Consider the following 25,026-nt stretch of genomic DNA (forward strand, 5'->3'; position numbering starts at 1 on the left):
GGTGGTTCATGCCTGTAATCCCAGCATTTTAGGAGGCTGATGTGGGTGAATCACCTGAGGTCAGGAGCTCGAGACCAGCCTGGCCAATGTGGCAAAACCCCGTCTCTACTGAAAATACAAAAACTTGCCAGGCATGGTGGCGGGCATCTGTAATCCTGGCTACTTGGGAGGCTGAGGCAGGAGAATCGCTTCAACCCGGGAGACAGAGGTTGCAGTGAGCTGGGAGTCTGCCATTGCATTCCAGTGTGGGTAACAGCGCAAGACTCCGTCTCAATAAATAAATAAATAAATAAATTTAAAAAACATGTGAAGCAGCTAAATCTCATGTCCCACAGTGGGCCATGTACCGTGTATTGGAAAACATTGCTTTCTGTGTTCAGCGTAAAGGTCGTTTGGGCCAATCTAAGTGATATGGAGGCTTTCTGTAGTGAACATGAGTCCTGGGGCATCCCCAGCTTGAGCCATAGACATAGCTTGGTGCTCATGATGAGTTTCTTCTGTGTGTTTTAGAAACTCCAATAGCAAAAATGATCGAAGGAACCGGAAGTTTAAGGAAGCTGAGCGGCTCTTCAGTAAATCCTCAGTTACCTCAGCAGCTGTAAGTAGTGGTGGTGGGGGAATCTTTGGCCTGTTGTTGGGGAATGTGTTTTCTCTTTCCCTTCCTCTGGGAGTGCTCTTCTGAGGTCTGTGGTCACTTTTCTAGTAACTGGTGGCTTTTCTTTTAGGCAGTAAGTGCATTGGCAGGAGTTCAAGACCAGCTCATTGAAAAGAGTAAGTTTATGTTTTTATGTTTCTCATCAGTTTATTTTTAAGCTACCATCGCCCTTATATTTAATTCATCCAATTATGTATCTGAGAACTGCATTTCTTATGCTCTTCCCTCTTCCCCCTAGAAGTTTAAAAACTTTTAGGGTATCCTTAATCATGTTTTTCTCCACTCCCCCACCCAGACAAGGTCTCACTCTATAGCGCAAGCTGGAGTACAGTGGCATGATCATAGTTCACTGCAACCTCAAACTCCTAGGCTCAAGCAATCCTCCTGCCTCGGCCTCCCAAGTAGCTAGGACCACAGGCATCCGCCACCACACCTGGCTAATTTTTAAATTTTTTAAAGAGATAGGGTCTCACTATGTTGCCCAGGCTAGTCTATAATTCCTGGCATCAAATAATCCTCCCACTTCAGCCTCCCCAAATGGAATACAGGCATGAGCCACCATGTGTGAGCAATCATATTTTTTGCTTTTGAGGAAGAAGTTACTTTTCTTGCCTCTTCTGTTGCATGAAGATTGGCTTTAGCATCTCAAAGGGGCAAAGATATATTTTCATTCCTGATAAATCTTATAAATTCCTAGGGAATTGCCGGGCGCGGTGGCTCAAGCCTGTAATCCCAGCACTTTGGGAGGCCGAGACGGGCGGATCACGAGGTCAGGAGATCGAGACCATCCTGGCTAACACGGTGAAACCCCGTCTCTACTAAAAACTACAAAAAACTAGCTGGGCGAGGTAGCGGCGCCTGTAGTCCCAGCTACCCGGGAGGCTGAGGCAGGAGAATGGCGCGAACCCGGGAGGCGGAGCTTGCAGTGAGCTGAGATCCGGCCACAGCACTCCAGCCTGGGTGACAGAGCGAGACTCCGTCTCAAAAAAAAAAAAAAAAAAAAAAAAAATTCCTAGGGAATTAAAGTTAAAACAATAACTTTTATGGAAAATTTCAAATATGTCTTATAAATCTCCATGTACTCAATTTAATAATTCTTAGAAAATGTTCATCTTGGCCTGGTGCAGTGGCTCACACCTGTAATCCCAGCACTTTGGAATGGAGAGATGGGAGGATTGCTTGAGCCCACAAGTTCAAGACCAGCCTAGTCAACAAAGCAAGACTCTGTCTCTACAAAAAATTAAAAAACTAGCCAGGCTTGGTGGCATGTGCCTGTAGTCCCAGCTATTAGAGAGGCTGAGAGATGGGAGGATTGCTTGAGCCCACAAGTTCAAGACCAGCCTAGTCAACAAAGCAAGACTCTGTCTCTACAAAAAATTAAAAAACTAGCCAGGCTTGGTGGCATGTGCCTGTAGTCCCAGCTATTAGAGAGGCTGAGGTAAGAGGATTGCTTTAGCCCAGGAAGTTGAGGCTGCAGTGAGCCATGATCATGTCACTGCTCTAGCCTGGGTGACAAAGTGAGATCATGTCAAAAAATAAATTAATTACATAAATGCTCATCCCATAAATAGAATGTACCTGTATGTTCTTAAATATAAAATGGAAAATAGTGCTGTTCACTTTGTAAACGAATTATATCTTATTTTTTATACATAAGCCATACAGTCTAATTTCCAGTGATGGGTTATAGATTTGTGCATTTATCTTTCTGAGTCAGACTCAGTGTAACTGTTCTGGATGTTCTGTCTCTGTATTTCATCACCTTGAAATATGACCTGTTCTCGGTATTACTGTGTACTTCTTTCAGAGGGTATATCTCGTTGTTGGATCTAGTTCTTTTTGCATTGGTGCAATGATATGAGGAAAAGGGATTTTAGTAGTTTGGGAATTAGAATTATTTAATTATTATCTCTATGTACAGATTTCTAAATTTGTTGCTATGCCCTTAACCTCTTTCCTGGCTTTACTCCTGCATTTCTTTTTTTTTTTTTTGAAACAGAGTCTTGCTCTGTTGCCCAGGCTGGAGTGCAGTGGCACGAGTGGCATGATCTTGACTCACTGCAACCTCCGCTTCCTGGGAGCCTCCCAAAGTGCTGGGATTACAGGTGTGAGCCACTCTGCCTGGCCTGAATCCTGCATTTCCTTCTAGACATTTCCACTCATATTCACTCAAACATTTGATCTAAAACAGAATTGTTCTATTTCCTTCAGAATTTGTCTTCACAGATTTTTTGTGATAATACTCTGTAGATGTCTTTGACTCCTTTCTGCCAGCCTTATCAATTATACCATATTTTTCTTTTACTGTGACTCTCTACTAAATCTTACTTCTTTTTAATTAATGCCACTCTAGAATGTAGAGCTATATTACATTTTTTGTAGAGGAACAAAACTGGTTAAGGGACACCCTGGACCTCACTCCTATGAGTTGAGATGGAATGATATCTTAGTTTTTTTTTTTTTTTGGAGACAGAGTTTTGCTCTTGTCACCCATGCTGGAGTGCAATGATGTGATCTTGGCTCACTGCCACCTCCACCTCCCAGGTTCAAGCAATTCTCCTGCCTCAGCCTCCTGAATAGCTGGGATTACAGGTGTGCATCACCATGCCCATCTAATTTTTGTATTATTAGTAGAGATGTGGTCTCACCATGTTGACCAGGCTGATCTTGAACTCCTGACCTCAGGTGATCCACTGCCTTGGCCTCCCAAAGTGCTGGGATTACAGTCGTGAGCCACCAGGCCCAGCCCTGACTTAGTTTTCACAAGAGCCTGTAATCCTGCTCTGGCTTAGCTGATCATTCAGTATATGGCTGTTTACCTGTCTGCCTGCAAGAATAGCTGCACCCAGGTACTTGTCAGGAAATACTCAAAAGTTACTGCTTTCAGAAGCTTGACTAAGACAAACACTTATGTACTAAAGATTTTTGGCTGAGCACAGTGGCTGGCTCATACCTTTGGGAAGCCGGTAGTCCCAGCTACTCAAGAGGCTGAGGTGGGAGGATTGCTTGAACCCAGGAGTTTGAGGCTGTAGTGAGCCATGACACTCCAGTCTGAGTGACAGAGCAAGACCTTGTCAAAACAAAACAAAACAAAAACCTAAAAAAGCTGGCGAGATGGCTCACACTTACAATCCCAGCACTTTGGGAGGCCGAGGTGAGAGGATCTCTTGAGCTCAGGAATTCAAGATCAAACTAGGGAACATAGTGAGACCCTATCTCTACCAAAAACAAAACAAAACAAAATTAGCTGGATGTGATGTCACACACCTGTAGTCTCAATGACTCAGGAAGCTGAGGGAGAAAGATCACTTGAACCCAGGAGGTCAAGGCTGCAGTGACTGTGCCACTGCACTGCACTCTAGCCTGGGTGACAGTAAGAACCTATCTCAAAAAAATAAAAATTAAAAAAAAAAGTTCAATTTATGTATTTTTCTTTTGTTGCATTTGCTTTTGTGGTCATATCTGAGAAACCATTGCCTAACCCAGTGGCGTCTAAATTTTTTTCTTTTTTTTTTGAGATGGAGTCTTGCTCTATTGCCCAGGCTGGAGTGCAGTGGCGTGATCTCAGCTCACCACAACCTCCACCTCCTGGGTTCAAGCGATTCTCTTGCCTCAGCCTCTCGAATAACTGGGATGACAGGCGTGTGCCACCATGCCCAGCTAATTTTTGTTCTCTCCTATTTTTAGGAGAGGAGAGGTTTCACTATGTTGGCCAGGCTGGTCTGGAACTCCTGACCTCGTGATCCTCCCGCCTCGGCCTCCCAAAGTGCTAGGATTACAGGCGTGAGCCACTGCGCCCGTCCTGGCATCTGAGATTTTTAGTTTTAGCCCTTAATTTGTGTCTGTGATCCATTTTGAGTTAATTTTTTTGTATGGTGTGAGATGGGGGTACAACTTTATTCTTTTGCATATGAATATCTGGTTGTTCCAGCACCATTTGTTGAAAAGACTTTTCTTTCTTCATTGAATCGTCTTGTCATCCTTGTTGAAAATCAGTTGACTATAAATATAAGGGTTCATCCTCGGACTCTGAATTCTAGTCCCTTGATTTATATGTTTATGCCAGTACCACACAGTGTTGATTACTGCAGCTTTGTGTAGCATGTTGTTTTTTTAGTGTGAAATCAGTTTTCTTGAACATCAGAAGGGCAGAATTGGTCAGTATGCTTTTTGTATAATAGCTTCATAGCTCTAGGCAGGGATGTCCAGTCTTTTGGTTTCTCTGGGCCACATTGGAAGAATTGTCTAGGGCCACACATAAAATATACTGACATTTACTATAGCTGATGAGCTAAAAACAAAAAATCACAAAAAAATCTCATAATGTTTTAAGAAAGTTTACAAATTTGTGTTGGGCCACATTCAAAGCTGTCCTGGGCTGCATGTGGCCCATGGTCCTTGGTGGGACAAGCTTGCTCTAGAGTTTCCTTTTCTGTTGTTTTCCTAAAATGTGTTCAAAAATAGGATTTCATGATTTCTGAGATTTGGCTATTTCTCTCTCCTGCTTTTCTGGAACTGTTTCCTTTACTTCTTGTACCCATATGCTACTCAATTTAAAATCTCTTCCTAGCAGATTATAATGTAAAGACCACAGGAAGAAGAAAACTGGGCCAGATGTGGTGACTCACACCTATAATCCCAGAACTTTGGGAGCCTGAGGCGGGCAGATCACCTGAAGTCAGGAGTTTGAGACCAGCCTGGCCAACATGTCAAAACCTCGTCTTTGCTAAAAAGACAAAAATGAGCCGGGCATGGTGGTGGGTTCCTGCAATCCCAGCTACTCAGAAGGCTGAGGCAGGGGAACCATTTGAACTGGGAAGGTGGAGATGGCAGTGAGCTGAGATCGCGCCACTGCACTCCAGCCTGGGTGCAACACAGCGAGACTCTGTCTCAAAAAAAAGAAAACTGGTCCCTTGGTTCTGCTACCGCATGACCTTTTTTGGCAAGTTTTAGAAATTGATAATGTGTGTGTATATATGTGTGTATATATATATGTGTGTGTGTGTATATGTGTGTATATATATACACATTTTTTTTTGTTTTTTGTTTTTTGAGACGGAGTCTTGCTTTTGTTGCCCATGCTGGAGTGCAATGGCACCATCTCGGCTCACTGCAACCTCCACCTCCCGGGTTCAAGTGATTCTCCTGTCTCAGTCTCCCGAGTAGCTGGGATTATAGGTGCCCACCACCACACCTGGCTAATTTTTTGTATTTTTAGTAGAGGTGGGGTTACACCATGTTGGCCAGGCTGGTCTTGAACTCTTGACCTCAGGTGATCCAGCTGCCTCGGTCTTCTAGAGTGCTGGGATTACAGACATGAGCCACTGTGCTCGGCCAGGTAATGTATATATTTAGGATCCTTCAACAGTTGAGTAAAGTGAAACAGTCTTCCCTCACTCATCCTCACCTATTAGGAGTTTAAAGAAATTCCTTTCAGGAAAAACAAGTATATATATAAATGAAATACAAATATAACTGTATTAGTCTGTTTTCACACTGCTCTAAAGAAATAGCTGAGACTGGGTAATATTATAAAGGAAAGATGTTTAATTGACCCACAGTTCTACATGGCTGGGGAGGCCTCAGGAAACTTACCATCATGGTGGAAGGTGAAGGGGAAGCAAGCACCTTCTTCACAAGGCAGTAGGAGAGAGAACGCACTTGAAGGAGGAGCTTCTAAACATTTTTAAAACCGTCAGTTCTTGTGAGAACTCCCTATCACAGGAATAGCATGGGGAAAACCAGCCTGTGATCCAGTCACCTCCCACCAGGTCTCTCCCTCACCACGTGGGGATTAGAATTTGAGATGAGATATAGGTGGGGACACAGAGCCAAACCATACCGATAACTATATTCTTTTTTTTTTTTTTTTTTGAGATGGAGTCTTGCTCTGTTGCCCAGAGCAACATTGCAGTGGCACAATCTCAGCTCATGCAATCTCCACTTCCCAGGTTCAAGCAATTCTCCCTGCCTCAGCCTCCTGAATAGCTGGGACTACAGGTGCCTGCCACAACACCTGGTTAATTTTTGTGTTAGTAGAGATGGGGTTTTGCTATGCTGACCAGGCTGGTCTTGAACTCCTGACCTCAGGTGATCCACCCACCTTGGCCTCCCAAAATGCTGGGATTACAGGCATGAGCCACTGCATGCAGCATTTTTATTTTTATTTTTATTTTAAGAGACAGAGTCTTGCTCTGTTGCCCAGGCTAGAGTGCATTGCAGTGGTAAGATCGTAGCTCACTGCAGGCTCAAACTCATGGGCACCTCGGCCTCCTGAATAGCTGAGACTACAGATATGTGCCATCATTTCTGGCTAATTTTTAATTTTTGTTTTTATAGAGATGAGGGTCTGGCTGTGTTGTCCAAGCTGTTCTTGAACACTTGGCCTCAAGCCATCCTCCTGCTTCAGCCTCCCAGAGTACTGGGATTACAGGCATGAGATACTGTGCCTGATCTATAAATATATATATATTTATACAAGTTGTTATTGAGCTTGCTTTTATTTATTTAATATAATCTATAGTGATGTTTTAAAATTGAGAACATGTGTCAGCTGAATATTACTGCATTTTAAAATATTCTTGGCAGAGTGCGTGGCTTATGCCTGTAATCTCAGCAGTTTGGGAGGTTGAAGCAGGAGGATTGCTTGAGCCCAGGAGTTCGAGACCAGCCTGGGCAACATAGTGAGACCTCATCTTAAAACAAATAAAATTATCCAAGTGTGGTGGCATGTGCTGGTAGTTCCAGCTACTGGGGAGGCTGAAATGGGAGGATAATTTGAACCCAGCAGTTTGAGGCTGCCATGAGCTGTGATCACACCAGTTCATACCAGTGCACTCTAGCTTGGGTGACAGAGTGAGACCTTGTCTCAAAATACAATAAAATAAAATAAAACTTACCAGGGCTGGGTGTAGTGGCTCATGCCTGTAATCTCAGCACTTTGGAAGGCGGATCTCTTGAGCCCAGGAGTGCAAGACCAGCCTGGGCAACATGGTGAAACCCCATGTCTGCAAAAAATATAAAAATTAGCTGGGCTTATGCTTATGGGCACCTGCAGTCCCAGCTATGTGGGAGGCTGAGGTGTAAAGATCACCTGAGCCCAGGAAGTAAAGGCTACTGTGAACGGAGATTCCGCCACCGCACTGCAGCCTAGGTGACAGAGTGAGACCCTATCTCAAAAAAAAAAAAAAAAAAAAGACTTACCAGGTTCAAGTTCAACAGAGCTTAAAGGTTAAACAAACAAAAAACAAAATGGAAAACTTAGAGTAACAGGAATGGGCTGTCTTCTCTCTTTGGCCTTTTTTTTTTTTTTTTTTGATAAAAAGACAGGATCCCCGTATGGTATGGGGAAGAAACCAGGGCCAGCTATAGGCACTTTTCCCAAGATCATCCCTCACTCCCCTGGAGTCCTATCTGATGCTTTATGTATAATTATTAATCCCATTAGTGTATTCTGTGGTTAAATAACCTTTATGCAGTGAGGTTATCCTGGCTCTATGTTCCTGTCTCCCAACTGCCCTTAGAGCTGTTGTCTCTGGTTACGTTGTTTCAGATTACATGCTTTTTCAGGACCTCTGGTAACTTTGATCCTTTGTGTGTATCTTCTCTGTCAACATTTATCTTCTCTGTCAATTAGAGGATGGTGAATGGTTTTTTCCTATTAGTGTTCATGTTGATGGACAGATTGCCTGAGGAGTACTGATGATGCATTTGGAAACTTGTGTTTTATTTCCTCCAGGGGAGCCAGGAAGTGGGACGGAAAGTGACACTTCTCCAGACTTCCACAATCAGGAAAACGAGCCCAACCAGGAGGACCCCGAGGATCTGGATGGATCTGTGCAGGGAGTGAAACCTCAGAAGGCTGCTTCCTCTACTTCCTCAGGGAGTCACCACAGCAGCCATAAAAAGCGAAAGAATAAAAACCGGCACAGGTCAGTGGCAGGAATCCCACCCCCTGCAGCTCCCATGACCATTGCTGTGAAGGGAATTGCCTAGAATAAAAACTCTTTAGGATTGTTGCAGACCCTTTCTGTTGCTGATGGCAAGAAAGTCCTTAGGTCCAAGTGAATGGGCTAATTTGCTCAAAGGGAGGAATTGGTGGGCATTAGAGTAATGCTCAAGGAAGACTCCCGGGCATCCTTCTCACTGTTTCTAGTGTAGAATAGTTTTATTCCATAAAAGCCTTGTTTCATATGGTGAATATGGAATAATTTTAGAAGAGAAAAAGAAGTAAAAATGGAATCTGTGTAATAGTATTTGAAAAATGCCACTAGTACTTTTTGGGAAGCTGTAAAGTGGGCTAAAGTCTTCTGGTAATCCTGATCTTTGCCTACTCTTGTTTCTTTGTGGATGAAGAGAACTGATTTGACATGCCTTTTTTTCACTTTAAATACAAGTTTTTTTTTTCTATTGCTTGTGATTTTTCTGTTTCTGTATTTCTCAGCAATATGCTGACTTCAGATACTGGAGGAACAGTATAAAGCCTGTAAAATATGAGAGTGTCTTCATAGGTAACGTGTAACGTTGGTGCACCGTGTTTTTTTTACAGTACATACTGAGATAGGAATGATGTCAGTGGACAGAGAGGCCAGGTGTCACCCAGAGAGGGTTTCAGCATTCACTCTGCCTGGGGTTTGTGTGATAATGCTGGGGTTTGTTAACTCAGATCATTGGAAATTATGCAGCTTGACCTAAAGAGTATAATGTATAGTTTCTGGAGTAAGGAATTTTGCTGGCCTCAAGCCTTCCGGGAGTAATGGAGACCCTATACATACCTGTTTCCATGCCTCCTAGAAGTTTCAAAGCCAGGGCAAGATTCCTCAGTCTAGAAACTGTACCTTTGTTCTACTTCTCCTGGAAGACTGCATGCTGAGCAGGTGAAAGGGGGCAATGCAAGGAATGGGTGGCATTCCCTGTCCTCCAGTTTGCTTCTGGATTTGGTTTATAAATCTGTAGTGTATTCCTTCATGCACCCAAGGTATTAAACTTATTAGTTTCATGGATATGATAGTGCCTGGGGATAATGTAGAATTAACTCTACCTGATTTGAACCTCCTTGGTTGGCATCAGCTGGTTCTTCAGTTATTTTAAGAGTTTTTCTTGTTGATGGTAATGGTGTTTTCTAGACTGCAGAAATAGTATTTCCTTCAAATAATGACTGAGGACTGCTGCTTAACATTTTTCTGCAAACCAGAAGTCACCATCCTAATTGCATAACTGTAGTAAGAAATAGCAAAAATTGCATATCTATTTCTTTATATATTTTTGAAAGGCTATAGGTTATTTGACCAACTGTAATAAGACTGGTGCTAGCTTATCACGAATAACAGAGAAATACATTCTTAAAAATTGTTTTTAATTGTCAAGTTAATTAAATGTCATGCTCTGTATTGCTTTTATTAAATTTACTCCAGTGTCATTTATTGTTATTTTTATTTTTTTTTGAGACAGAGTCTTGCTCTGTCACCCAGGCTAGAGTGCAGTGGCGTGATCTCAGCTCACTGCAACCTCCGCTTCCTGGGTTCAAACGATTCTCCTGCCTCAGCCTCCTGAGTAGTTGGGAATACAGGTGTGCACCACTGTGCCCAGCTAATTTTTGTATTTTTACTAGAGACACATTTCACTGTGTTGGCGTGAACTCCTGGCCTCAGGTGATCCACCTGCCTTGGCCTCCCAAAGTGCTAGGATTACAGGCATGAGCCACTGTGCCTGGCCTAGTGTCATTTCAAAGTAGTGATTATTTTCTTATTTCATAGTGTCTAGAGTAGGGAGGAAACTCTTTGAAAGTTTCTGGTACTTTTTTCATTACTGATTAATAGACTCTCTAGATAGCTGTTTATTTCAGGTAGTTCTTCCTTCATTTCCATTAATGACATTATTAGCTGATGACTGATTAAAAGGAGTTAAAGAGGTGCTGAACTTCGCTTTCTTCTTGCAGGTTTCTAGCACATTTCCATAGGAGTAATACTTCTTCCTATCCTAGGAGGTATCTCCTTCCAGAAAAATAGTGGTAGTTGTAAAAATCTTTGATACTAGTTACTGCTTCACAAATAGTGTTTTCTGTTTGGAAAGCAGAATCCTGCTTTTTATTGCTGTCCTTTTGTCTTCCCTCTGATTTAATATCTGGCTGATCTCCCTTGGCCATAGGCACTCATCTGCCCCAAGAAAGGAGAGTGAAGCTGATTTGCTTCCTTTCTAGGGAAGCAAAATTCAGTGTGCCTGAATGGCACATGAGTGGTCAGTTAAGGCTCTTGGACTCCTACCATCTTTAGTCAGGAATTGTGTCTGCTCCAAGTCCCTTACCATGGCTGACTGATATTTCAGTAGGGCTGGCAGATTGGGGTGGGGACAGAGCATGGTGTCTATGTACATTGTTAAGTTTGTACCCAGTATAGTACATGTTTCTCCTCCAGTGTGCCATACCCCATATAGTGAGATGAGTCAATAATAAATTATTTCAGCAAATGTTTCAGTGCTTACTGTGTGCCAGACACTATTTAGTGGTAAGCAAAGCAAAGTGGAAATAAATATGGCACTTAAGCAAAAGGAAATAACTTTTGAATTTGCCCTCTTACAGGAATATGAAATTCTTTTTTTCTTGAAACAAGGTCTTGCTGTATTGCCCAGGATGGAGTGTAAAGTGAAACTATTTTGTGAGAGATACTGACATTAAGCTTTCTTCCAGCTTTACTCTTGTAAACATTGTCTAGGAGGAGAATGTAGCCATTTGCATATTGTTTTAGGACCTAAATGTAGCCATTTGCATATTGTTTTAGTCTGGAAGGTGTTGGAGCCAGCGAAGCAGCAGGTGTCATGCTCCAGGTTAATGTTTGCTTTGGAGGCCTGCCCATACCATGGCCTGCTAGCGATGATGGCACAAAATGGTCTCCTCTATACTGCTCCCTCCAGATCCCTGAGACTCAGGTGCTTGTGGATGGCAGCTTTCCCTTGTTTTAACAGGGGTGCTGCAGGCTGGGTGCATTGGCTCATGCCAGTAATCCCAGCACTTTGGGGGGCCGAGGCAGATGGATCACCCGAGGTCAGGAGTTCAAGACCAGCTTGGCCAACATGACGAAACCCTGTCTCTACTAAAAATATAACAATTAGCTGGACTTGATGGCAGGCGCCTGTAATCCCAGCTACTAGGGAGGCTGAGGCAGCAGAATCACTTGAACCCAGAAGGCGGAGGTTACAGTGAGCCAAGATTGCGCCCTTGCACTCCAGCCTGGGTGACAAGAGCAAAACTCTGTCTAAAAAAAAGGGGGTGCTGTAGACTTTTGTGTTTCTCGATTGTAGCCCTGATGTAGATAGTTAATTGCTATCACCTACTTAGGTGGCAGAACAATACTGTTCTTCATTTTCTGGAACAGGGTTCCACCACTCAAGTTTATTCATTCAACTTTGGGCTTGTAGGATGAACGCTGTAGAAAAGGAGCATGGTGTTCCCTGAACATGTTTAGAACATAGAACTTGAGGGAGGCTGAGGCAGGAGAATGGCATGAACCCGGGAGGCGGAGCTTGCAGTGAGCCGAGATTGCGTCACTGCACTCCAGCCTGGGTGACAGAGCAAGACTCCATCTCAAAAAACAATGACAACAACAACAAAAACAAACAAACAAACCATATAACTTGAGTAAAAGGTTGTAAAATGTTTTCCTTTTTCAAAGTTTAAACTCTGTTGTAGTTTTTTATTTTAGTGAAAGTATATTATGCTGAGTTGTTAGTACTGTCTTCAAAGTGCCTTTCGTTATATAACTAAACCTTTCTTTCTCTGTTTCTCTAATGCCCTAATTATATTTTTCAATACAATTAAATATTTTAAAAGTTCTAACTCCGAATTTGGCAGCTAATAAAAGGGCTCCAGGTGTCTGTAGTTTTCTAATGAAATAACTTTTTCTTTCATAGTCTAGTCTTCTGATACGAAATCCATTGAAGGAAGGGAATCTCCTGACCACAAAATCTTTGGTGCTTTGATGTTTGAAACTTTGTTGCTTAAGATTCTTAAAGCTGATTTTGTTTCTACAATTCTTGCTAGGGTGGCTAATCGACTAATTTGTTCAATTAGTATATTAATTTCTATTGCTTTCTTCCTTTCAAATGCTGCCCCTCAGCCCGTCTGGCATGTTTGATTATGACTTTGAGTAAGTTTGATTTGAATTAGTATTTGTGCTGTGTTGTTTAGTGTGTAGACACCAGTATGCCTTTTTGAGACCTTTCTAACCCATAGTTTATCTGTTTAATTGTAGGTATGTATATTAGGTTAGGCTGGGAAGTTTTTTTTAAAAACAGAAAAACGTGATGGAGGTAACATTTTATTTAATAACTTAAGCAAAATTAAGTAAATTTCACTTTTATGCATTTTAATTTCTTTTAAAATAGATAACCTTTAACTCATATTTAAATTGATTTTCTGGCTTTGCTACATAAGGAGAATAACAACTTAAGATCTTGATATTTTGCTTTGGAAATATTTAAAAATTGAAATTCATTTAATTTATTTTGCGTTTCATGTCCAGAAATACAAACTCCTAGTCTCTTTCCTGTTGTTAATCGCCATGTGTCTCAGTAATTTTCAGTGATATAGTTACAGAACTAACACATTAACATAGAGCATGCCCTCTTAATTCAACCTCTTTAACATGTAGTTCTGGAATTGTTTTAAAATTATATGGCTTTTGTAGCTGCTGTATACATTTCTTTTTAGAGTCATCTAAGTTTGCCTTAGGGCAAAAATGTGTGCTCATAATTTTTAATACTTGCTTGATAATATCTGGGTAAACAACTAAATATGACATAGTCTAATGAAGAATGTGGATTTTTCTTAACCAAATAGTCTTTGTTATAGCTTATGCCCTATGCAGTAGCTGATTGTGGGACCCATTTCCTGTAAATTAAAATGGAAATATCTTTTATCTTTTCTGTCACAGGATTGATCTGAAGTTAAACAAAAAACCACGAGCTGTAAGTATCAGCCAGACCACTTCAGAGAGGCTGGCAATTTTGTAGATGATTAGAAAAATGTATTTGTCTTCAGAGATTGAGTGTTCCCAACCTGGAGTCATAACTTTTGATTTAAAGTCTGGGGTATCCATCTGGATATACTTCAACTTTTAGGTGTTCCTTTTTTTTTTGAGAGACAATTTCTTGCTCTGTTGCCTAGACTAGAGTGCAGTATCATCACCATCAAAGCTCACTGTGGCCTTGACCTCCTGTGCTTGGCCTCCTGAGTAGCTGGGAGTACAGGTCCATGCCACCTTGCCTGGCTAATTTTTGTACTTTTTGTAGATACGGGGTTTCGCCATGATGCCCAGTCTGGAACTCCTGGACTTAAGCAGTCCTCCTACCCCAGCCTCCCAAAGTGTTGGGATTACAGGTGTGAGCCAGCGTGCCTGGCCCGTGGTTTTGTATTTTAAGGAGAGAAAGAGGTCACGTCCTTTTTTTTTTTTTTTTTGAGACAGAGTCTCGCTTTGTCGCTCAGGCTGGAGTGCAGTGGTGCAATCTTGGCTCACTGCAATCTCTGCCTCCCAGGTTCAAGTGATTCTCCTGCTTCAGTCTCCTGAGTAGCTGGGATTACAGGTGTATGCCACCATGTCCAGCTAATTTTTGTATTTCAGTAGAGATGAGATTTCACCATGTTGGCCATGCTGGTCTCGAACTCCTGACCTCGTGATCCGCCCACCTCAGCCTCCTGAAGTGCTGGGATTACATGTGTGAGCCACCGCACCTGGCCGGTCACATACATTTTTAATGATGAAAAATTCCCTTTAATTAAATAATAAATTGTTAATACCAGCTCTTTTTTTTTTTTTTTTTGAACTGGTGAGTTCAGATGCTCTAATAAGAGCAGAATGGATGTTTTAATCCCTTTATGGACTCAGAAGGCAGACCATTTTCAGATGTGAAGTATTGTACATTGTATTTGGAGTACAATCTTTTTTTTTAGTTTTGTGTGTGTGTGTGTGTGTGTGTGACAGGGTCTGGCTCTGTCGCCCAAGCCAGAGTGCAATGGTGCGATCTCGGCTCACTGCATCCTCTGCCTCCCAGGCTCAAGCCATCCTCCTACCTCAAGACTCCCAGGTAGCTGGGACCACAGGCATGAGCCACCACACCTGGCTGATTTTTATATTTTTTGTAGAGACATGGTCTTAATTTGTTACCCAGGCTGGTCTCGAGCGCCTGACCTCAAGTGATCTGCCCGCCTGGGCCTCACTAAGTCATGCTGGGATTACAAGCCTGAGCCACCACACCTGGCCTGGAATATAATCTTTTTTTTTTTTTTGGAGACAGAGTTTCACTCTTGTTGTCCAGTCTGTAGTACAATGGCATGATCTTGGCTCACTGCAACCGCCGCCTTCCAGATTCAAGCGATTCCCCTGCCTCAGCCTCCTAAGGCAGGAATTACAGGCGCCCACCACCACGTCCCGCCAATATTTTGTGTTTTTAGTAGAGACGGGGTTTCACTATGCTGGCCAGGCTGGTCTCGAACTCCTGACCTCGTGGTCCGCCCACCTCGGCCTCCCAAAGTGCTGAGATGACAGGTGTGAGCCACCACGCCCAGCCTGAAATAGAATCTTCAGCTATGGAGCAATCCCCTGGCAGAGTTGTTAATGAGATATTTTTTTCCCTTAGGGTCAAACAACTGTTCTGCTGAGAGTAAGTTGGGACTTTTGTTTTTCTCTCTTTAGGACTATTAGAAGACACGTTAGTGCAGAAGCTTCCAGGCTGTAGAGCCCTGCTTCCCTTCTTTGACCTCACAAAGATAAACATCATTCACCTGAGTTCGTGGCCATCCACTTCTGCTCTCCCAGACCCAGTGCCTGTGACTTTGAGTAGTTTGTTCTAAATGTGGTGACAAACAAGTCATTTCTGTAAGACATTGGATCTTACTTTATGTCATTTCTAGTAACAGAACTGCAGGAAGATCAAGACAATGTCATAATCCCAGCAAGTTGCTAACTGTGCGTTTCTCCCTTCTTAGAATGAATGTCTCCCCCCAAACTGGCTGGCACCAGCTTCATCTGTGATACCCATCAAGAAATGTTCTCTGGTTTTGTTTTATGCTGAAAGTAGAACACAAGTCACATTTCAGATGGAGGCTGTAAATATCTGGCATTTTCTTACATTGTTTTATGTGTTCTTGTTTTTCTCTTGTTGTTTTTATCTTATTTTCTTTGGGGTTTTTTTGTAATGCCTTTGTATAGCTCATACCTTCCTGCTGACATATCTGATCATCTTTTTCATGCAGTTGCCGATATTCATAACTGAAAATGATCTGATTTATCGTAAGTGAAATGGGAAACTTGGCTCTGTTTTTTTGCAAGGAGAGGTAAAGAGTGTTTATTTAGTAATTACCTATCTTAAATCTTTCTGAGTTGGTAGCAGATTCATGTTCAAGGAGCAGGAAAAATGGAAAAACATAAGTTTAAATCAATTCTTTTTAAATAGCTATTTTATTCTTTTGTATAAATAAAATTTCACAGGCTTCAAATTCTCATGCTTTACTTTTAAACCCAAGATTGTTTTTTCACTTATTTTATTTATTCATATCATGCCTTATGGAAATTTCTTTTTCTGTATTTTCTGTCTTGGCTGGTATTCACCTGATTAAATATTGCTCTAAAAATCACCATGGCATATGGAAAGTCTCAAAATTATACCAAAAGTGATAACTTATGTCATTCTTAAGTGGAGTGAAAGGATAGCAGCAGTGAGAGCCAGTGTTGCCTAGCCGGTCTCCCGTTCTTGGAGGGCTTGATGGGCCGAGGAATTTGCCAGTAATTGTTACCTGCCTCTAGTGCTGTGGTGAATTTGAGACAGGGTCTGGCTGCACATTGGAATCACCTGAGAAGCTTTAAAATACTCATGCCTGGATCCCACGCCCAGAGACTAGGGTACAGCCTAGTTATTGGGAATTTCTTTAAAAGAGTTCCTGGGATTCTGATGAGAATCTGGGTTGAGAACCACTACATTAGAAGACTGAATGGTTTAATTTAAGTCCTATGTTATGAATTGGTCTGAGGGATAAGATTTGGGGTCTAACCTTTCCTTTGACTCTAGTTAGTCATAGTCCTTGACTTATGCCTATATCTTTGTAAGAAACAGTATTGTGATAATATTGGTAGGACCGAGTATGGATGGCATCTACTGTAAAACAAGTCTACCTTGTCAGATGTGCAAAAGCTTTCACTCTTGTTCTCAAATACACTTTTGTGTGTGTGTGTGTGTGTGTGTTTTTTTTTTTTTTTTAAACTCTGGCTATTTAGATATCTTTGGCTGTGTCTTTGGTAGCAGAACTCCAATGTCAGGATTTTTAAGGAAATAGTTTCTTATATTTAGATTATTCCTTAAAAAAAATCCTAGAAGCATTCTGTATTTTTTGTCTGTTGATCTCCTTTGCTGGAAGGGAGGGGTGGGATGCCTGCAGTTTCCTTCCTTTTGAGGAAAGCACACAGCAGATCTTAAAATATTTTTGACTCTTACAGGTTGAGATTGCTAGAGATGGAATAGTACTGCTCTATTGCGCCACTGTACTCCAGCAGCCTGGGCGACAGAGCGAGACTCCGTCTCAAAAAAAAAAGAATAGTACTGCTCTTAAAAAGATTATTTACGTATTTATGAAACTGCAGTGTGATGCCTACAGTTTCCTTCCCTCTGAAGAAAGCACACAGCAGACCTTAAAATATTTTTGACTCTCATAGTTTGACATTGTTAGAGATAGAATAGTACTGCTCTTAAAAAGATTATTTATGTATATTATTCATTCGTTTATTTATTTATTGACAGGATCTCGCTCTGTTTCCCAGGCTGGAGTGCAGTGGCCTGATCAAAGTTCACTGCAGCCTTGAACTTCTGGGCTCAAGTCATGTTCTTGCTTCAGCCTCCCTAGTACCTGGGACTACAGGTGCATGCCACCATGCCCAGCTAATTTAAAACATTTTTATTCTGCAATGATGGGTTCTTGCTATGTTGCCCAGGCTGGTCTCAGACTTCTGGCCTCAAGCAGTCCTCCTGCCTTGGCCTTCCAAAGTGCTGGGATTATAGGCATCAAGCGATTCTCCTGCCTCAGCCTTCCCAGTAGCTGGGACTACAGGCATGCGCCACCATGCCCATTTAAGTTTTGTAGTTTTAGTAGAGACAGGGTTTTGCCATGGTGGGCAGGCTGGTCTTGAACTCCTGACCTCAGGTGATCCACCCACCTCAGCCTCCCAAAGTGCTGGGATTACAGGCGTGAACCATGGCACCTGACAATATAGAGTATTCTTGACATCTTGACCTATGCAGTAAATAAGGTAATTAAAATGAATGATAAATAGTCTAAGCTTGAAAGTTAAAGAGCCTAAGCTTGAAACACTCTGTGACTTAGTTTTTGCATTTATTCTGTCTTCTGTGCCCCCCCGAGCCTTATTCCAAATTAATGAGGCATTATTTTATTTATTTATTTTTTTGAGACGGAGTCTGGCTTTGTCATCCAGGCTACAGTGCAGTGGCACGATCTTGGCTTACTGCAACCTCCGCCTCCTGGGTTCAAGTGATTCTTGCGCCTCAACCTCTCGAGTAGCAGGGACTACAGGCACGCGCTACCATGCCCAGCTAATTTCTGTATTTGTAATAGAGACGGGGTTTCACCATATTGGCCAGGCTGGTCTCGAACTCCTGAGCTCGTAATCCATCTGCCTCGGCCTCCCAAAGTGCTGGGATTACAGGCATGAGCCACCACACCCAGCCTAATGAGGCATTATTGCTTAAAAAATACACATCAAGCTGGGTGTGGTGATAACTCACCTTTAGTCCCAGCTGCTTGGGAGGCTGAGAGGCTGCAGGATTGCTTGAAGCCAGCAGTTCAAGGCTACAGTGCACTACGATCATGCCTATGAATGGCCACTTAACTTCAGCCCGAGTAGCGTAGCAAGACACTGTCTCTAAAAACAACAGAAAATTGACATCTGAAACCCTGACTACAGGAGCACTATACTGGTTTATGTGAAGTGTGGGGAGAGAGCAGGATTGTGCTTCTTTGTACACGTTTGCTTCTCCCAGGGTAGTGTCATAGTGCCTAGGGAGGTGATGTGTGTGTCAGATACAGTGACAGTGAAAAGAAGGGATTGGAATGTTCATACCTGTGTCTGTCTAAATGAGCGTTATCATGTCTGAATTGTCCAAGTGATAAGCTTCATGATTTGAAACAGTTTTGACTTTGAAAAATTGCTTCTGGGGATTAAAAGTTGTCACCACTGAAGTAGGCTGTGGTGGAGTCGATGCTGATCCTCACTTAGGGCAGTGGCCTCCAAGGGGAAGAGGGTGCACAGGATGGCTGGGTTGGGGTGGGAAGAAAAGATTAGGCCTTTGGTTTATATTCACTTTCAGGCTCAGCCTTATTTAGTTTCTCACTTGGAATGTATTATATATATACATCGGTATTAGTTCATTAGTACATGTAGGTCATTAATTTATAAATAAAAGGTTGAACCACAAGAAACTGCTGATAATCGTTTTTGGTCTGTAAAAGTGGCAGTTATCATAGTTTAACAGCATATACATGTTGGGGGTGTATATGCTTCAAGTTTTTACCATTTGTGTACAGAAAATAAACTTTGGAGACCCCAGCCCCCTCCTCAGCTCCCAACCCCCACCCAGATAACTTATTTCTATATCCTGGGTGTGGGGATGGGAAGACTTTAAAATATCTAATTAATTTGAATACATGTGTCTTAGTCTGTTTGAGCTGCTATAACAAAAATATAAACTAAATGGCTTATAAACAACAAACATTTCTTACAGTTGTGGAGACTAGGAAGTCCAAGATCAAGCAAGGCACCAGCAACAGCCGGTGTCTGGTGAAGGTGTGCTTTCTGGTTCACAGACGGTGCCTTCTAGCTGTGTCCTCACATGGTGGAAGGAGAACAAGCTCCTTCAGGCCTCTTTTTAAAAACATTTTTTTTTTTTTTTTTGAGACGGAGTCTAGCTCTGTCGCCCAGGTTGGAGTGCAGTGGCCGGATCTCAGCTCACTGCAAGCTCCGCCTCCCGGGTTTACGCCATTCTCCTGCCTCAGCCTCCTGAGTAGCTGGGACTACAGGCACCCGCCACCGTGCCCGGCTAGTTTTTTGTATTTTTTAGTAGAGACGGGGTTTCACCGTTAGCCAGGATGGTCTCGATCTCCTGACCTCGTGATCCGCCCGTCTCGGCCTCCCAAAGTGCTGGGATTACAGGCTTGAGCTACCACGCCCGGCCAAAACATTTTTGAGACGTGGTCTCACTTTGTTGCCCAGGCTAGGGTCCAGGGGCACAATCACAGCTCACTGCAGACTCAACTTCCCAGGCTCAAGGGACCCTCTCACCTCCGCCTCCCAATTAGCTGGGACTACAGGTCTGTGTCACCACACCTGGCTAGTTTTTTTTTTTTTTTTTAATGTTTTGTAGGCAGGGTCTTGGTATGTTGCCCAGGCTGGTTTTGAACTCCTGGGCTCAAGTGACCCTCCTTGCCTTGGCCTCCCAAAGTGCCGGGATTCTAGATGTGAGCCATCAGGCCTGGCCTCAGGGCTCTTTTATTTATTTTTATTTTTTTAGAGACAGGGTCTCACTTTGTTGCCCAGTCTGGTCTTAAACTCCTGGGCTGAAGTCATCCTTTTGCCTCAGCCTCCCAAAATGCTGGGATTACAGGAGTGAGCTACCACACCTGACTCCTTAGGCCTCTTTTATAAGGACACTAATCCCATTTATGAGCATTCTGTCCTCATGATTTAAGCACCCCAAAGCCACTTCTCTTAATTCCATCACTTTGGGGGTATTTCAACCTATGAATTTTGGTGGGACATAAACATTCAGACTGTAGCAACATGCAAATAGCATGTGCTCAAATGGCACTGAAGTATATTCAGGGTAAAGGAAGTGTTCCTGTCCCTCAGCTGTCAGTTCCCTTTCCCAGAGGCAACCCCAGAGTTCCATTGTGTCCTTCCCGAGGACCTTTGTACATGTATGAGCAGTATGCACGCATGCATGCGTCTCTTCACAGAAATGGTAGCATACTGTTCTCTCCTTGCTTTTTTATCTAGCAATCTAGCACAGAAAACGTTCCACATGTACAACTGCCTCGTTGTTTTTATTGGCTACTTTATATTCCGTTGCGTGTGTATACCAAAGTTTACTTAATCAGTCCTCTGTTGATTGCATTAATATTATTTCCCATCTTTTGCTGTTTCAGACAGTGTCAGAGTGAATAGCCCTAGATGCATCATTTTGCAAGTAAGAGTACCTGTAGGATAAATTTTCAGCAGTGAGGCCAGGCATGCTGGCCCATGCCTGTAACCCCAGCACTTTGGGAGGCCAAGGCAGGAGGATGGTGAGAGGCCATAGTGGGAGGATTGCTTGAGCCCAAGAGTTCAAGACTAGCCTGGGCCACAAAGTAAGACCCTGTTTCTACAAGAAATAAATTAGCCAGGTGCTGTGGTGTGGGAGGATTGCTTAAGCCCTGGAAGTCAAGGCAGCAATCAGCTGTGATCATGCCACTGCACTCCAGTCTGGATGACAGAGTGACTTTGTCTCCAGAAAAAGAAGATTCCTTGAAAAAAACAACAAGCATAAAAAAATAGCTGGGCATGTTGGCTCATGACTGTAAAATCCCAGCACCTTGGGAGGCTGTGGCAGGTGGATTTGCTTTGAGCCCAGGAGTTCAAGACCAGACTGGGTAACATGGTGAAACCGCATCTCTACAAAAATACCAAAAGATCACCCAGGCATAGTGGCACATGCCTGTAGTGCCAGCTACTCGGGAGACTGAGGTGGGGGAATCACCTGAGCCCAGGAAGTCGAGGCTACAGTGAGCTGTGATTATGCCACTGCACTCTAGCCTGGAAGATGGAGTAAGGCCCTGTCTCGAAAAAAAAAAAGAGTGTTTATATTTTTTTCTCCTTTCCTTTTTATTCCTTCAGTTCCTGAGAGTTTTTCTTGGGATATTTGTTACCTGGAACAGTTGGAACTTTCTAGAACTTTACACTTTGTAGAAGGCATGACAGTGACCTCTGGTGTTTCTTTCCAGGATGGAGCTGCAAATGCCATTAAGAATTCCCTGTTTTTGCCTTAGCACTTTACTTCCCATGTTATTCTCCTTAAATTATTGTTTTCAGATCCTGCTGGAAGATCTTTGTCTCTAGGCCCTTCATTTCCAGGCCAGACCTGGTGGGCAGGCCCCTGTTCCATAGGGAGCAGTATCAGGAAGCACCAGCAGGCGGCAGGCACGGCTCCACAAGCAGCCCGGGAGCAGCCAGAGTTAGAGCCTTTGCACCATTCCCAGTGACTTGACCTCCCAGCAATGTGCCCAACTTAGTGTGGGGTGGGGCGCCTGATCCTTTCCTCCCACCTCGTTTTGCTGACATTTCTTAAATGGATGAGCAGTTTAGATCACCAGCAGCTGCCTTGAGAGGAGCTTAATGAGGCCACACCTCAGGATGACAGCCTGGGGCCTCCTCCCCTTCAGGAACTAGCCGGAAGGATTTACATGCCATGGCCTTGGATGGCTTGGGTTTCCTTAGTTGTAGGGCCCGACTTCCTGCCTCTTTCAGCCAAATCTCCCACACCCTTCCCATGAACTGGGAGGTCCCCAGAACAGGCCCTTGCCACCCTCTACTCCACCCACTCTGCTATGGTCCAAGAAAAAAAAAAAGCCAGAGGCTTGAGAAATCCTGGGACAAAAGTGCTAGGGTCCTTGGACTGCCTTCTTTTGGGGAAGTGTCTCTAGGGACCAGCTAGGCCCAGGACTCAGGCTGATTGCATCACTTCCTTCCCTGCAGCTCCTAGATATATGCCCCCCAAGTCCCACTTTCTCTGCTGCTCACTCACTCTTGTCTTGGTAGAGTCCTGCCCAGCACCTCCCTCAGGGCTGGGGTCTTTCCCTTTTGTGTACAGAAGACAAATGCTGGCTTTTCCAGGAGGCATGGGGAAGGGAAGGCCGAGAACTTTGTTGGGGGAAGAGGAGGGAAGTGGCAGCTGCAGTGAGGAGTACTGGCCCCTTCCCAGACAACACCTGTCCCCCCCCTGCAGGAGACTACAACGATGGAGGGTATGAGCAGCACTGCGGGGGAGAAGGGGATTGGAGAGCTGCTACCCTGGACCTCTAAAGTTCTGCTCCTAGTTTAGGTCCCAGGTCTTTAGGGACTGCTGAGTTTTCCCCCCACCCTACAGAAGTGGGATGGGGACTGGGCTGGAACATCCAGAACAGGGATCTTTCATCCCATTGTGGGCTCGTTTGCTCTCTGCTAGGGAGGCTGGAGGTTTCCTGAGGACAGATTGGCCATAGTCACCCTGGCTTCACTCCAAGAGGGGTTAACCCATGTGTGTGAGACAGAACTCACAATAAAACTCAGGGTTCGGCCCCTGCTGGTGAGAGCCCAAGGGCAAGGTGGGGGGCCTGCGGGGGTGTGGGGGAGGGCAGGCAGGAGACTGTCCTCTGTGAGCTCCCCGGGATCATTTCCCAATAGTGCCGGAATTTGCATACTCACTGGTTTCCCCATCAGCTTCTGGCTCCTGGAACCAGGAAAACAAGAGGAGGAAAGAGCAACTGGGGCAGCTCCCCAGAGTTTGATCTCTTCCAGCACGCACAAGTCACATTCCATCCCTGTCCCCCTCTCCGAGGGAAGCTGCCTCTGAAGAGGCAGGAAGCTGAGGCTCTGAGAGAGAAGTGGGTTGCCCAGGGCTGCATCACTAGTGATGGGCGCTTGAATCCAGGGCCCCTCCCTCCCCTCCTTTCACAGGAACTGAGTTATTCTCCTCTCAAATCTACAAAGAGGCAAGGACCATCGTATCCCTTTTACAGGTGGGGAGACTGAGGCCCTGTGAGCAAATACCACCTACCTAAGCTGCTTGAATGGGCAGTGGAGCAGGAGGTGATGGGGAGAACTTTGGAGTTAGAGCCGAAGTCACGGGAAAGAAACAGAAACAGCTGGGGCACTGGGCCTGGTAGCCTCAGAGTCACTCTGCCTGGCAGACTGAGAAAGAGGCCTGCATCTAAGCCTGCCTGGAAAGCACAGGATGCAAGCTCAAACCAGGAGGGCATGGAACTGACCAGTCCTCCCCAGATCCCAGCCCCTCAGGCACATGCCACGTGGGCTCTGCCACCCTTACTAGTGCCTATCAGTGAACCAGCAGGGCCAGACTCAACCTCCAGACATGGCACAGCCAGCCAGGACCTGCTACCGACTGCCCGTCCCTCCCCACACACAGCAGAAGCAGCAAATGGCCCAGAGTTCAGCTCTGGTCAAGAAGGAAGTAAGCAAGGCTATGGCCAGCTGGCAGCTGGGATGGGAAGAGGGGTGAGAACACTCCGTTTCTTCCAGGCAGCCTAAAGCTCCACTGTGGTGTGCAGAGACAGAGGGGGCTTGACAGGTGGGGTTGCTGGGCATCTGCTGCTGACCAGGTAGGTAGGGTGGTCCTTTCAGCTGCTATGCTGGAGGGATTCCTCTTTCTTTTTTTTGTTTGTTTGTTTTTGAGACAGGGTCTCACTTTGTTACCAGGCTGGAGCATAGTGGTGCAGTCATGGCTCACTGCAGTCTCTACCTCCTGAGGTTCAAGTGATCCTCCTACATAGCCCAAGTAGCTGGGACTACAGGTGTATGCCACCACGCCCAGCCAATTTTGTATTTTTTGTAGAGACTTTCCCTGTGTTGGCCAGGATGGTCTCGAACTCCTCAGCTCAAGCAATCCGCCCACCTTGGCTTCCAAGTGTTAGGATTACAGGCGTGAGCCAACATGCCTGGCCTGGAAGGATTCCTTTGTGGATGTTGAAACCTAGGAGAGTTGTGAGGTGTGGGGCTGAGGGTACCTTTACCTCCCCCATCCCTGCAGGGCTCTGGGTTGCTGCAAACTAGTGGCCAGACCCACCCCTCCTGTCCCTCCTGGTTTGGGGACCAGAACCAGGACTCAAGGCCCCAGTCTGTCCTTGCTCTGTGGGGCCTTGGGCAAGTCACTCAGCATTGCCAAGTGGCTGATAATGAACTGGACAGTCTGGTATTTTAGCTTCCTGTCCCACAAAACAAACAGAAGCCCAAGTATATTGTAAATAAGATTTCTTTTTGCAGATAAAACTAGACTCCAAGCCCTTTTACACTTTTGCAGCCTAACTGCCCCCTGCAGCCGCCTGCCCACTCGTGTGTCCATAGGCCCCTCCTAACAAGGCCCAGACCAAGGCCTCGGGAAAGATGCCCCAGCCCCAAGGGGCTCAGCATTCCTGGTGAATGTTAGAAATCTTCCTTCCAGAGAAGGGTCAGGGAGCTGGTGTGGAAGGGCTTCCTCCTGGGGTGAAGGAGGTCAGGTTGCACACCTGCTGGCCTTTCCTCACCCAGAGGCCGGCCCAACGCCCTGAGCGTAACAAAGACAATCACCTC

At 44.4% G+C, this 25,026-nt stretch overlaps 1 protein-coding gene across 1 annotated transcript in view; it reads left to right on the forward strand.

Moving 5' to 3' along the window:
• The window catches only part of MEAF6 (MYST/Esa1-associated factor 6), a 21,775-nt gene extending 5,495 nt beyond the window's left edge, over positions 1–16,280 (forward strand). The window contains exons 5-10 of the mRNA XM_011955652.1: positions 511–598; positions 726–771; positions 8,394–8,586; positions 12,766–12,795; positions 13,582–13,615; positions 15,340–16,280. Of these exons, the coding sequence (XP_011811042.1) occupies positions 511–598; positions 726–771; positions 8,394–8,586; positions 12,766–12,795; positions 13,582–13,615; positions 15,340–15,348 (400 nt within the window). The 3' untranslated portion in view covers positions 15,349–16,280. The remainder of the gene's footprint in view (positions 1–510; positions 599–725; positions 772–8,393; positions 8,587–12,765; positions 12,796–13,581; positions 13,616–15,339) is intronic.
• Positions 16,281–25,026: the final 8,746 nt, after the last annotated feature.

This window comes from Colobus angolensis, unplaced genomic scaffold (assembly GCF_000951035.1).
Source record: "Colobus angolensis palliatus isolate OR3802 unplaced genomic scaffold, Cang.pa_1.0 Scaffold4, whole genome shotgun sequence".
Lineage (NCBI taxonomy): Eukaryota > Metazoa > Chordata > Mammalia > Primates > Cercopithecidae > Colobus > Colobus angolensis.